The sequence below is a fragment of the Canis aureus genome, chromosome 16, assembly GCF_053574225.1.
Source record: "Canis aureus isolate CA01 chromosome 16, VMU_Caureus_v.1.0, whole genome shotgun sequence".
NCBI lineage: Eukaryota > Metazoa > Chordata > Mammalia > Carnivora > Canidae > Canis > Canis aureus.
Window position 1 is genome coordinate 763,559 of NC_135626.1, and position 13,021 is coordinate 776,579.

At 39.3% G+C, this 13,021-nt stretch overlaps 1 protein-coding gene across 5 annotated transcripts in view; it reads left to right on the forward strand.

Annotated features, from left to right (window-relative positions):
* Positions 1-13: 13 nt before the first annotated feature.
* The window catches only part of MRRF (mitochondrial ribosome recycling factor), a 57,658-nt gene continuing 44,650 nt past the window's right edge, over positions 14-13,021 (forward strand). For 4 of the 5 annotated variants that reach the window (XR_013353722.1, XR_013353724.1, XM_077850591.1 and 1 more), the window contains exons 1-3: positions 14-83; positions 697-760; positions 6,101-6,312. Coding sequence is in view for 2 of the 5 variants with exons in the window: in XM_077850591.1 (XP_077706717.1) it covers positions 6,129-6,312 (184 nt within the window). In the remaining 3 variants the exon portion in view is untranslated. Of the gene's footprint in view, positions 84-273; positions 603-696; positions 761-6,100; positions 6,313-13,021 lie in introns of those variants that run through there. The other variant, XR_013353723.1, reaches the window with a different exon arrangement.

Consider the following 13,021-nt stretch of genomic DNA (forward strand, 5'->3'; position numbering starts at 1 on the left):
CCGCCCCGTGACGTCATGGCGCCTGCGCCGCCGCCGTCCCCGCGGTCGCGTGGGTCCGCTCCGAGCGCCCGGGGCGACAGCTGGTGAGTGGCCCCTGCTCGGCGTGGAGGCGCGCGCGGGGCCCTGGGGCCCTGGCGCCGGACACTTCCCCTCGGGGGGCTCCGATCGCCGTCCCGCGGCCGGTTGCGTGCGAGTCCGGCTTCCTCCGTAGGGCCGGGGGCGGGACCTGTCGCCCCCCCGGAGTTTCGCGGGGGCGGGCATGGGGCTCGCCCGCCCAGCTCGGAATCTCGTGGGTGGCGGAGGGGAGGGACCCTGCCCCGCAGCAGCCACTTCTTGGCGGCCCGCTATCGGGCAGGGACGTTCCCCTTTCCCGTGGGAGTAGGTAGTATGGTCCCCCCACCTCCCACGAGGAAGAAATGGAAGCTCAGAGGGAGCACGACAAGGGCCCCACGGGCCGGAGGCGGTGGGAATTACGCGGCCAAGCCTCGGCTCGTAACCGACCGACGGTGCTTACTGCGGTGGCTGCAGCCTAGTTAGTGTCGCGGCAGCGCTCCCCTCGCTCGGGCGTCCTCGCCAGCAGCGCCGTCCTCCGCCTCTTACAGGTGAGGTCGAGGTCACAGGTCTGGGAAGTGCTAGAGCCACGACGCTCTCCCAGGTTTTCCTCTTAAGCTCGGTGTCGTCTTCTTTCCACCACAGGCCACCGCGCTGCCCAGAATCTAGTCCGACCTCTTCATTTTACGGACGAGGAAACACAACCCAGGTAGGGGAAACGGGTTGATACAGGTCACATACAAGAGCTGCCGCAAATGCCTTTTTTTTTTTTAAATTTTTTTTGATTTTTATTTATTTATGATAGTCACACACACACAGAGAGAGAGAGGGAGAGGCACAGGCAGAGGGAGAAGCAGGCTCCATGCAGGGAGCCCCACGTGGGACTCGATCCAGGGTCTCCAGGATCATGCCCTGGGCTGCAGGCGGCACTAACCCGCTCAGCCACCCAGGCTGCCCTTAACCTCTTTATTTATTTTTTTTTAATTTTTATTTATTTATGATAGTCACACACAGAGAGAGAAAGAGAGAGAGAGGCAGAGGGAGAAGCAGGCTCCATGCACCGGGAGCCCGACGTGGGACTTGATCCTGGGTCTCCAGGATCATGCCCTGGCTGAAGGCAGTGCTAAACCACTGAGCTACTTGGGCTGCCCAATTTCAAGGCATGTTAAGTATGTGCTGGGCACTGTGATAAAGGTTCTTTTATCTAACTCCTATAGCAATCCTGTGAGATTGGTATTACTACCCCTTTTGTATATATGAGGAAATTGAGGCTCACAGATGTCAAGTGACTTGGCTAAGTGACAGAATCAGGTGGCTGAGATTCTTTTTTTTTTTTTTTTTTTTTAATTTTTATTTATGATAGACACACACAGAGAGAGAGAGGCAGAGACACAGAGGGAGAAGCAGGCTCCATGCACCGGGAGCCCGACGTGGGATTCGATCCCAGGTCTCCAGGATCGCGCCCTGGGCCAAAGGCAGGCGCCAAACCGCTGCGCCACCCAGGGATCCCCACAAATGCTTTTTGAGGACAGATGATTTTGAGTCCGCAGAGGACTGGTTGGCAGGGAGTGATGAGTTAGGAATATTGGGATCCATACCTTCTAGCTGTCAGGCAAAAGCTCTTTTCCCACCTGTTAAAGTGTCTTATCCTCCTTTGGCTACGTCAGGGACACGATTCTATACGACAGTCATGATACTATGAATAGTCAGACACCATATAGTCAGTTGCTAGAAATCACCTTTACAAGGCACTGAATGCTTTCTTTACAAGGCACGGAATTTAGAGAGCATACCCGACTATCTACACGAAAAATCTGGCAAACCAAGAGATCATCGGAGCGCTATTGGGAAGTAGAACGCAGGACCTTCACTCCGAGGCTTAGATCCCAAATCTTGCACCATAATTGTGAACTTGGGCACGGATTTACTCTTTCTAGACTCTCGTGTATTCATCCCTCGTATTCAGTGTCTTCTGTGTTCAGAGACTGTGCTGGGTACAGGAGGTATGGCAATGAACAAGACAACCATAGGTCGGTCCTTGGGATGGTTATAGTCTTATGGGGGGACTTAGGTAATGATCAGATAAGTACACAAATATTAGCTGATAAAGTCTGACTGCTATTAAGAAGTATAGGGTGTTAATGAAAGTGGGCTACAGGGATCCCTGGGTGGCGCAGTGGTTTAGCACCTGCCTGCCTTTGGCCCAGGGCGCGATCCTGGAGACCCAGGATTGAATCCCACGTCGGGCTCCCGATGCATGGAGCCTGCTTCTCCCTCTGCCTGTGTCTCTGCCCCTCTCTCTCTCTCTCTCTCTCTGTGTGACTATCATACAAAAAAAAGAAATTAAAAAAAAAAAAAAAAGTGGGCTACAGGACATGTGATCTAGTTGAGCTGGAGGAGATGGCCAAAGAAGGCATTCTTTGAGAAGCAATGCTTAAGCTGAAATCTGAAAGAAAAATGGGAGGTAGTTCATTAAAGAGGTGGGGGAAGATCATTCCCAAGCAGATTCAACTTCAGCAGTATGTTTGAAGGCCTAGGAGCAGGAGGAACATTCCAGGAAATGAAAAATCAGTGTGCTTATTTGTAAAGTGTGGGTGGTAATCACAAATCTGGTTATTGAATAATACATGTGGAAGTATTTTATATACAGCAAGGGCCCACACCGGTGTTTATAAAAATGTGCATATTATAAGCTAATCTACAGCTGGATTGGGAGAGGTTGCTGGGACAATGGATAAGCGATGGCTTTTTGTCCTTCATCTAGTTCTTTCCAAAATTAAAATACACCTTCTGTGGAAAACAGAGAAAGTCAAGTTTTGAGAATCTTAACTTTGGAAAAAACATTATGTGCTTCAGATAGCTTTAAAAATTACTTCAACAGTTTGAATAATAATGTCAGTAATTGCTGTGCATGTTTCATATACATGATAGTATAATATAGTGGTTAAGAGCACAGACTCTGGTATTAGATTTCCTGAAATCTAATAATGGGCAGATTGTTTATCTGTGCCTTTGTTTCTTCATCCATAGAATGGGTATGCTAATAATAGTTATTTCATAGTGTATCATGAGGCTCAAGTGAGTGAATGTGTGCAGTACAGCACTAAGAATACTTTTTGTAACTCTGTGTTGGCAGTTGTTTCATTGTTATTGTTATAATCATCCTTTTTTTTTTGAAAGATGTTATTTATTTATTCATGAGAGACACCGAAAGAGAGGCAGAGACACAGGCAGAGAGAGGAAAAGCAGGCTCCATGCAAGGAGCCTAATGTGGAACCTGATCCCAGGAATCTGGGATCAGACTGAGCCAAAGGCAGACGCTCAACCGCTGAGCCACCCAGGCATCCCTATAATTTTCTTTTTCTTTTCTTTTCTTTTCTTTTCTTCTTTTCTTTTCTTTTCTTTTCTTTTCTTTTCTTTTTTAAACTATCTTTTTAAAAGCTCATTAATATCACCATGATTGGGGTGACTGGGTGGCTCAGTTGATTAAGTGTCTGTCTTCAGCTCAGGTCATGGTTCTGGGGTCCTGGGATCCAGCCCCATGTTGGGCTCCCTGCTCAGGAAGAAGCCTGCTTCTCCTCCCTCTACCCCTCCCCTCTGCTCATGCTCTCTCTCTTTCTCTCAAATAAATAAAATCTTAAAAAAAAAATAAAAATCATCATAGTTAAAATGGGGTACAAACTAGCTCAGAGAGGCTAAATGATCTACCCAGGAACGCACAGCTAGTAAGGTCACAATTCCAGTTCAATACTGTATCCAAAGCCCATTGACTTCCTGGCACATTTTTTTTCTGAGTATAGGTTAATTTTGTTGTATAATACTTGGACTCCCATGACAGTTCCTTTCCTTGACTTTAATACTTCTGTGCTGAACTGTTAATATGCATGTCCTTAAAGTAAAGGGCCTAAGGGACTGCCTTTATTGAACTTCCACTTTGAAATTTCCTGACCTCTGTGCAATTAAAATCTACTCCTAAAACCTTTCAACAATGTGGTTTATTTATAGAGTTGTCTTCCGTTCACATGTACTGGGTCTGCTTTTGGGTGCTGCATTTTCTGTCAAAAGTTGTTTATTTCTAACCCATTTTGATTTCCTGTTGCTTTGCAGATTGGTTCTATGACCTGCAACAGGAATACCAGGAAACCTGTCTTAAATGGAGCAGCCAAACTGAAACCCTGTAGATTAAAAAATAATAATAATAAAATAAAACCCACATTATTACACAGCCATATTTGGATATAAGTGTGGGTTAGGCATTGGCTATCTTAGAAAAATCTAGATATAGAAACCACACTTAGAGCCAAATTTTGTGAACAGTTTTGCCAAGATAGGGCAGAGCTCTATAGTTTCATGCCCTTGGACAGTGACTCTCTTGAGCCTCAGTTTCTACATCTGTAAAATGGGGATTACTATACTTTGTAGCATTATTGGGAGGATTAAGTGAAATATATACAGGTAAAGCAAGCAGCTTGGGCCTGACTTCAATTTATAGTAGCTATTGATAGTAATTAAAAAAGAGGAAAAGATACTTCTTGATTTTTTTAATCCAGATTTACTTTGACCAACTTTGTATACTAATCACTGTCGTCTAGCATCCCTTGCTATTAAAAATTCCATCAGGAGAAAAAAGAATTCCATCAGGAGAAATTATTTGCCTTTGCTCTATTTATTTACTTTTCTTTTAAGAAATAATGATAATGATAGCTAGCATTTATTAAGCAGGTATTATATCCCTGGCACTGTGCTAGGTGTTTTGCATATACATACTATTTCATTTTAAGATCAAGATTCTTTTTCTCGTTTTGGAGATGAAGAAAGGGATGCCCAGATAGGTGGAGTGAATTGCCCAAAGTTGAAATGTGCATCCAGATCTGATTGACTAAGCTATCTTGTACATTAGTAATGACATGCAAGATTTCTTTATTGTATCTGACTTTTCTTGTGTGGGAGTCTTTTTGAAAGGAAAGGTGATAGCTATCAACAGCTATCCTTTCTGGGGGGCTCCTGCTGTCATCTGGCACTGTGACAATTATTTTACCTGCATAAACTCATTTATTCTACCAACCCTGAGAAGTAACTCTAATTATCCGCATTTTACAGTTGAGGGAATCAAGTGGCAGAAATGTTCAGGAGCATTTAGTCAGTGATGGAGCTTGCATTGGATTCCAGGTCTTCCTGGCTACAGAGCACATGCTCTTACTTAGTTCTACTGCATCAACATTTTAGAATGGGGCTTTTTTTTTTTTTTTTTTTAATGAGGTGTAGGACGGATTTTCAAAGATAGTAGCTTTCAGGTATTTGATGCGAATTGTTCTCAGTTTTAACTGAGTGATAGCCAGATTCCTGGCAGATGCTAGCTGTAGGCTCCAGCATCTTTTCGTGGTCAGACCTTAGATGTATAATGTCTAACTTGTGTTAACACAGAAGAGAGTGGCATTTTCCAGAGCTTTAGTTCTATAACATGGAAGACCTCAAACCTCAACCATGCTTCAGACTCACATTAAAGTGCATTCTAATTGGTAATCAGTGCATAAGGAACCAAGGAAATTTTTAGTTAAATGCTGTCGTGTGAATTTTCCAGTCATTTTATGCCTGTTGAAATGATTTTTTTTTAATTTAGGTTAAAGTCGTCTTCCAGTGTTCTGCCCTCCCTCTTTATAGTATAACTTTATCAAGATTTTTTTGCCTTTTTTTCATGTAAGGGTTTAATTAGCATCATTAAAGACTTAGGCTGCTGCGCATTTACTTACTCTGTGTTCCTTGTGTGCCATAAGAGGCATTTGGTACAGTAGTAAGAGCCTGGTGATTTGGAGTCCTTTAGACTGTGGGCAAGTTGCTTAAATCTCTGTGAGCCTCAATATCTTCATCCTCTAATATGGGACTAATCATATTTCCTCAGATGGCTGATGGGAAGAGATAATATATTTAAACTGCCTAGCACATAGCTCAGTTTGCAGGGGTTGCTTGATAATTGGTACAAAATATTTTCTGAAGTTGCATCATAGTCTCTTTTACTTAGATCTCCTTTTTGTCTTATTTTTTTTTTTAGTGAATGTTCACGAGTATTGTCTTCAGTCATGGCCTTGGGTTTAAGATGCTTCCGCTTGGTCCACCCTGTCTTTTGTAACTACCTTGCAGCCTTGACCAGACCTATTTCGGAAGGGACACTGAAGACAGTGAGTGGAAGACAAAATGACCATGAGCAATCCATGGCCTTTCCAGCTCTACCAGTCCGTCATTTTGCTACCAAGAAAGCCAAAGGTAGAGATATATGATTATCACAGCTGGAAGGGATCTCCGAGAGATACTGAATTTCTCTCCTTGTAGAAGAATGATGAGATGGTGTCTCAGACAGTGGAAATGATCAGCTTAAAAGATACTACAGTGGCAGAGACAGTGGTAGAACCGAGGGTCTGTTTGCTCATTACTGTGCTGCCTCCTAGGTTACCATTGCGTATAAAATGTCTGATTTCCTTCTTTTAGTTTTAGAATCAGAGCTATAAGTGCCAAGCAAATCAGACTATTTGTGGCAGAGATCAACTCTGTTGATCAACGTATTTTCTCCTTATAGGAAGACCTATGTTGGAAGTAAAATTAAAACCAGAAGTTTGTTGGGTTAGGAAGTTTTAAAGCCATGGATTTAGATGGATGATCTTAATGGTTTGTGTCATCCAAGAATGAAACTTTGATATACCGCAGCTCTCAGCTTAAATGTCTATTCCTCATGGAAGCCCCCTCTGACCTCTTGGACTGGGTCAGGTCCCTTGTTACGTGCACTCAGATGCACTGTTATTTTACCTTTGACGTCCTTAGCACAGCACCCATTAATTAATCAATTAATTGTAAGATTAATTATTACTTGTTGTATGTCTTGTATGCCAGACCCTATGATGTTAGGATCTGTATCTTGTTTAGTACCTAACAGGGCCCAACACGTAGTATTGTATCAAAAAATGTTGAATGAATGAATGGAGTGACAGACAATAGTCAGACATACCAGCTATTTGCAGTGGTGGGTCAGGGAGTCTGTTCCCAAGGATGGTGCCGGGAATACGCTGCTGACTATTTTTTCCACTCACTTTGCTTTTATCATTTCATATGGACCTTCCTTTTTCTATTAATGGAAAATGAACAAGTTACTGAAAGAGCATTAATACTTAGAAGACTTACATTCTGTTAATACTGATAATGGCAACAACTTTTAATCTGTATCTTGCACTAATATTTTTAAATTCACATATTTAATATGTTGATATTTTTAACTACCCAGCGAAAGATTTATAATTATCCAGTGAAGAAATTTTTATGATTATCTCGTGAAGCACAGATCTCACCATTTGCCAATGAGGAAGCTGAGGTGCCTATGTAAGATGTTTGTCCATGGTCCCATCTAGTTAGTGGCAGAACTGGAAACGGGGTGGGTGGGCTCCTGATACACACAGCATCATACATGTTAGCAACAGCATCTAAGCAGCATCTTTTCAAATTTAATTGGCTATTAGTTTTTATGTTTTTTTTTGATTGCCTCTTTAAAAACTCAGTTGTTTGACTTTTTTCTTTTAGATTTATTGGATTCTTACTGTGTTAGGAATGAGAGTACTCCGTAGATTGTATGTTATAACTGTCTGCTTTGTTTTTTACTTAATGATATCTTTTATTGAGCATAAGCTTTATTTTATTTTTTATTATTTTTTTAATGATTTTATTTATTTATTCATGAGAAACACAGAGAGAGGCAGAGACACAGACAGAGAGAGAAGCAGGCTCCATGCAGGGAGCCCGATGTGGGACTCGATCCTGGAACTCCAGGATCACAGCCTGGCTGAAAGGAGGCGCTCAACCACTGAGCCACATCTTCTGCTCAGGCATACCGAGCATAAGTTTTAATATGGTCAGATTCTTTAGTCCATTCTTTTATCATTTATACATTTTATGTCTTATTTAACAAATCCTTACCTATCCAAGGTCGTAAAGCTCTTCTATATTAAGTTCTAAATATCTTAGAGATTTCTACTTTTCATGGGTTTTTAATCTATATGGAATTTATTCCTAAATATGTTGTGAGTTGGGAATGTAATTTTAAGTTTCTTTTTTTTTTTTTTAAGTTTCTTTTTTATAACGGGTAATAGGTTATGTCAGTATCACGTGTTGATTAGCCCATTCTTTATTCCTCTGTAGCATGTCAAGTTTCTTTATATGTATTTTATTTCTGAGCTCTTAATTTTGTTGATTACATATCTCTCCCTACACTAAATTCATTTCTACCTGAATCACTGTTATAAAGTCTTAAATCTAGGGGTACAAATCTTTCCCTTCATCCTACGCACAACACTTTCTCATTTTCTTCTTTCTGGCCTTTTGCTCTTGTAGATGAACTTTATAATCATAGTGTGAGTTTTTCTCCATAAAGATTTCTGCATGAACATTTCTTTGATCAGGTTTATTTCTGAGCAGTCATCATTTTGGTCACATACATATATTTTTAAAGTAAATTTTTGAGTTATATACGCAGGAAAGTACACACGTAAATTGTAAGTGGTTACAGGTCAGAGAATTCTCGTCAAATGAATCACAGCCTTGTAGCTGTCACCCACATCAAGATACAGAACATCACTCAGACTCTGGAAGCTTCCCACACGTCCCTTTCAGTTGTCACCCTTCAAAAGATAACCCATTTTATTGACTTTAGCACCGTAGATTCGAATTGCCCTTTTTAAGTCTGGCTTCCTATGTGCCTGGCTTCCTTTGGTAGCAATCTATTTGTGAAATTTGTCTTTGTTGTTGCATGTGGTAGTTGTTTGTGCATTTTACTTTCTTTATGGGATCCTAGGAAATGCTTACACCACAACTTGTGTATGCTTTCTGTAGTTGATGGGCATTTGAGTTGCTTCTGGTTTTGAGCTAAAATAAATAATGCTACTGTGAACACACCTGTATGTGGCTTTTGATGCCCACATGAATAATTTTCTGTTGGTGTACATATACCAAGAGGTGGGAACTCTGAGTCTTTGAGGATGTGTATATTCAGTTTCTGTACATACAGTTCTCCAAAATGGTTGTGCCAGGGTACACCCCTACCAAAAATGTTTTTGCTTTCCCTTTGCTCCACATATTTTTGAACACTTGGTATATAGTCAGTCTTTTTATTTCTAGCCATTCTGATGGGTGTGCAGTTATATCTCATTGTGGTTTTAATTTGTAATTTCTTGATGAATAATGATTAGATAGTAATGATTAATAATAATAATAATGATTAGATAATCTTTACATTTGTTTATTGGCTCTTTGTTTATCCTTTTTCCAGTCTTTTGCCCACTTAAAAAAAATTGATATGTAGGAGTTTTAAAGACTTCTGTCATACATATGTATTGCTGACATGCTTGCCTTTTCACTCTTATGGTGGTTTTTTTTTTTTTTTTTTTAATTTTATTTATTTATGATAGTCACAGAGAGAGACAGAGAGAGAGAGAGGCAAAGACATAGGCAGAGGGAGAAGCAGGCTCCATGCAGGGAGCCTGACGTGGGATTTGATCCTGGGTCTCCAGGATCGCGCCCTGGGCCAAAGGCAGGCGCTAAACCGCTGCGCCACCCAGGGATCCCTTAATGGTGGTTTTTGATGAACAGAAGTTCTTAATTTTAATGTCCAATTTATCAAGCTTTCCTTTATGGATAGTGCTTTTTTTTTTTTTTTTTTTCTGTTTAAGAAAAATTTCCCTACCTTAAGGTCATGAGTATATCTATGGTATTATTTTTATGGATGATTTGTTGTTTTAAATTCATATCTTTTAAAGATTATGTGTTCTGTTAGGTTGCTGGTGAATAGGAACACTTTTGGTTATTATACACTGATGTGTTTTGCAACCTTGAGCTCTGTTATTAGATCTATTGTTTGTATGTTCTTTTGGATTTTCTAGGTAATCATAATATCTGTAAATAATGATAGCTTTGTTTTTCTAATCCATAGACCTTTCTAATTCATATACCTTTTCTTTTTCTAATTCCCTCCCCCCTGCCATTGACTAAGAACTCTAATATAAGTTGAATAAATGTGACTGATGATAGTAGGCATCCTTATTACATTTCTGACTTTACAGGGGATGCATCCTCCTATGTTAACATCAAGAATTATGTTTGCTTTATTTTTCAGTAGTCTCTTTTGAGCAAATATCTTTTGTCCCTATTTTGTTAAGAATTTTTGGTTTGAATGAGTATTAAGTTTATCAAATGCTCTTACTGCGTTTATTGAGACGGTCATCTATTTTTTTAATCTGTTAATGGGGTGACTCAACATCAGTAGCTTTCTCTGATGTTAAACCACTTTTTTAAAAAAAGATTTATTTATTTATTTATTTATTTATTCATTCATTCATTCATTCATGATAAACATAGAGAGAGAGAGAGAGAGAGAGAGGCAAAGACACATGAGGAGGGAGAAGCAGGCTCCATGCCGGGAGCCCGACGTGGGACTCAATCCCAGGACTCAGGATCGCGCCCTGGGCCAAAGGCAGGCACCGAACTGCTGAGCCACCCAGGGATCCCCTAAACCACTTTTGATACATGATTTGTATGTACATTATTGGATTTGGTTTGCTAATATTAATTTAAGGTTTTTGAGTCTATACTTTTATATGAGATTAGCTTTAATGTAACTCTCTGATATTGAGGAGTATAACTTTCTAGCATTATCCTTGTCAGGTTTTGGTATCAAGACTGTATTAGTCCCATAATGTGAGTTGGGAAGTTCATCTCTGTCTCTGTCTCTCTCACAGTGGGATGGTCGATAAGATCAGGATTAATTGGTTCTTCACATGATTGGTAGAATGCGTGTGAAGTCATCTGGACCTGGTATTATATGTAGACAGACTTTAAATCCTATTGTTTCTTTAATGATTATGATTTTCTGTTTTTTCTTCAGTTAGTTTCAGTAAATTGTATATTTTCAGGAAACGTTTCATTATTTCTTTTTTTTTTTTTTCGTTTCATTATTTCTAAGTTACAAAGCTGTTGGCATAAAGTTGTCCATAATAGTCTCTTAAGATTATTGAAATCTCTAATGTTTTGGTAATGGTCTCCTCCTGTTCTTTCTTAATGTTATTGATTTCTCTACTTCCTTTTCTCCCTCATTTCTTCTTGACAGAAGTTTGTCAGTTTCATAGCCTTTTAAAAAAGAGCTTTTAATTTTGGTGATCTCTTTTTAGTTTTATTGATTTCTGCCCTTTATTGTTTATTTTCTCCCATTTCCTTCTTTTTCTATCCTTTGAACTGGACAGTTCATCAATTTTCAACCTTTGTTCTTTTCTTATAAGCATGTATAGCTATAAACTTCTATCTAAATACAACTTCATGGGCAGCCCCGGTGGCTCAGCGGTTTAGCACCTCCTTCGGCCCAGGGCCTGATCCTGGAGACCTGGGATCGAGTCCCACGTCAGGCTCCCTGCATGGAGCCTGCTTCTCCCTCTGCCTGTGTCTCTGCCTCTCTGTCTTGCTCTCTGTGTCTCTCATGAGTAAATAAATAGAATCTTTAAATAAATAAATACATACATACATACATACATACATACATACAACTTCAGGTGCCTCCTAGAAGTTTTAGATGTATAGTATTTTTATTGTTTTTTTCTAAATATTTTAAATTTTCATTGTGTGTTTCTGTAGTCCATGAGTTATTTGAAAGTGCTTAAAATTTTTCAAGCATATGTGTTTTTGGAGTTAGCTTAATCCTACTGAGATCAGAGAATGTGTCCTATTATAATATTCTTTGATATTTATTGAAATTTGCTTTGTGGGTTAGAACATGGTCATTTTGTATAAAGGTCCAAGTGTGCTTGAGAAGAATGTGTATTCTTTTATTGCTGTGTACAGGATTGTATATGTGACCATTAGATTGAGTTGGCTAATTTTGTTGATCAAAGTTTCTATTTTTTTTTATTTGCTCAATTTATCAGTTATGAAGAAAGGTATTTTGGATGTCCTTGTATGCTTGTAGATTCATCAGTTTCTCCCTTTAATTCTGTTAATTTTTAGACTATGTAATGGGGTATATTTAAGCTCAAAATTGTAATATCTTTCTGGTGAATTGATTTCTACTGTCATTGTGAAATGGTCTTCATTTTTTCTAATAATGCATTTTGTCTTAAAATCTATTTTTAGTTACTAATATAATTGCATCGGCCTTCTTTTGTTTAATATTTGCCAGGGTTATAGTTTTCCATTCCTATACATTAAATTTTCTATAATCTCACGTTTTGGTAAATCTTCTTATGTATCGTATATGACTAGATTTAAAAAGTTCTTATTGATAATCTCTAACTCTCTTCTTGGTCTGTTTATATTTATTGTGATTATAGGCATTTGTATCTGTCAGTTTATTTTGTACTTTATCATAGTTTTTTAGTTCCTTTTTTTCCTCTCCTTTCCATTGAATTAATCCAGTTTCTTGATTTCTCTTTTTTCATGCTTGCTGATTTGGAAGTTGCACATTTTTATTTCTTATTGTCTTAGCAGTTACCCTTAATTTCTGTTTTTAACTTTTTATAGGAATTAAAAGCACCTATAGAAAAATGCAGCTATCATAAGAAACAGCTTGATAATTTTCACAAGCTGAAAACACTTGTATAATCAGCATTCAGATCAAAACCCAGAACATTCCCCAGCATGTCAAAAGTCCCCTTTATGCTCCCTTCTAGTAACTTCCCACCTTCTACTCCTTGTAAGTAACTATTATTCTGACTTCTAATGGCATGGATTAGTTTTGTACTGTGTATTCTTGTATCTGGCTTTTGTACTGCACACTCTGTATTCTGGTGTCTAACCTCTTTGCTCAATGTTATGTTTGTGAGAGTCATTTTCTTCTGTGTAGTTGTAGATCTTCTTTCTGATGGCTGTATACTATTTCATTCATATTATCCATTCTAATATTGTTGGGCATAACTTAAAATTTTTAACATGCATTCTTAGTTTAAGAAAGATC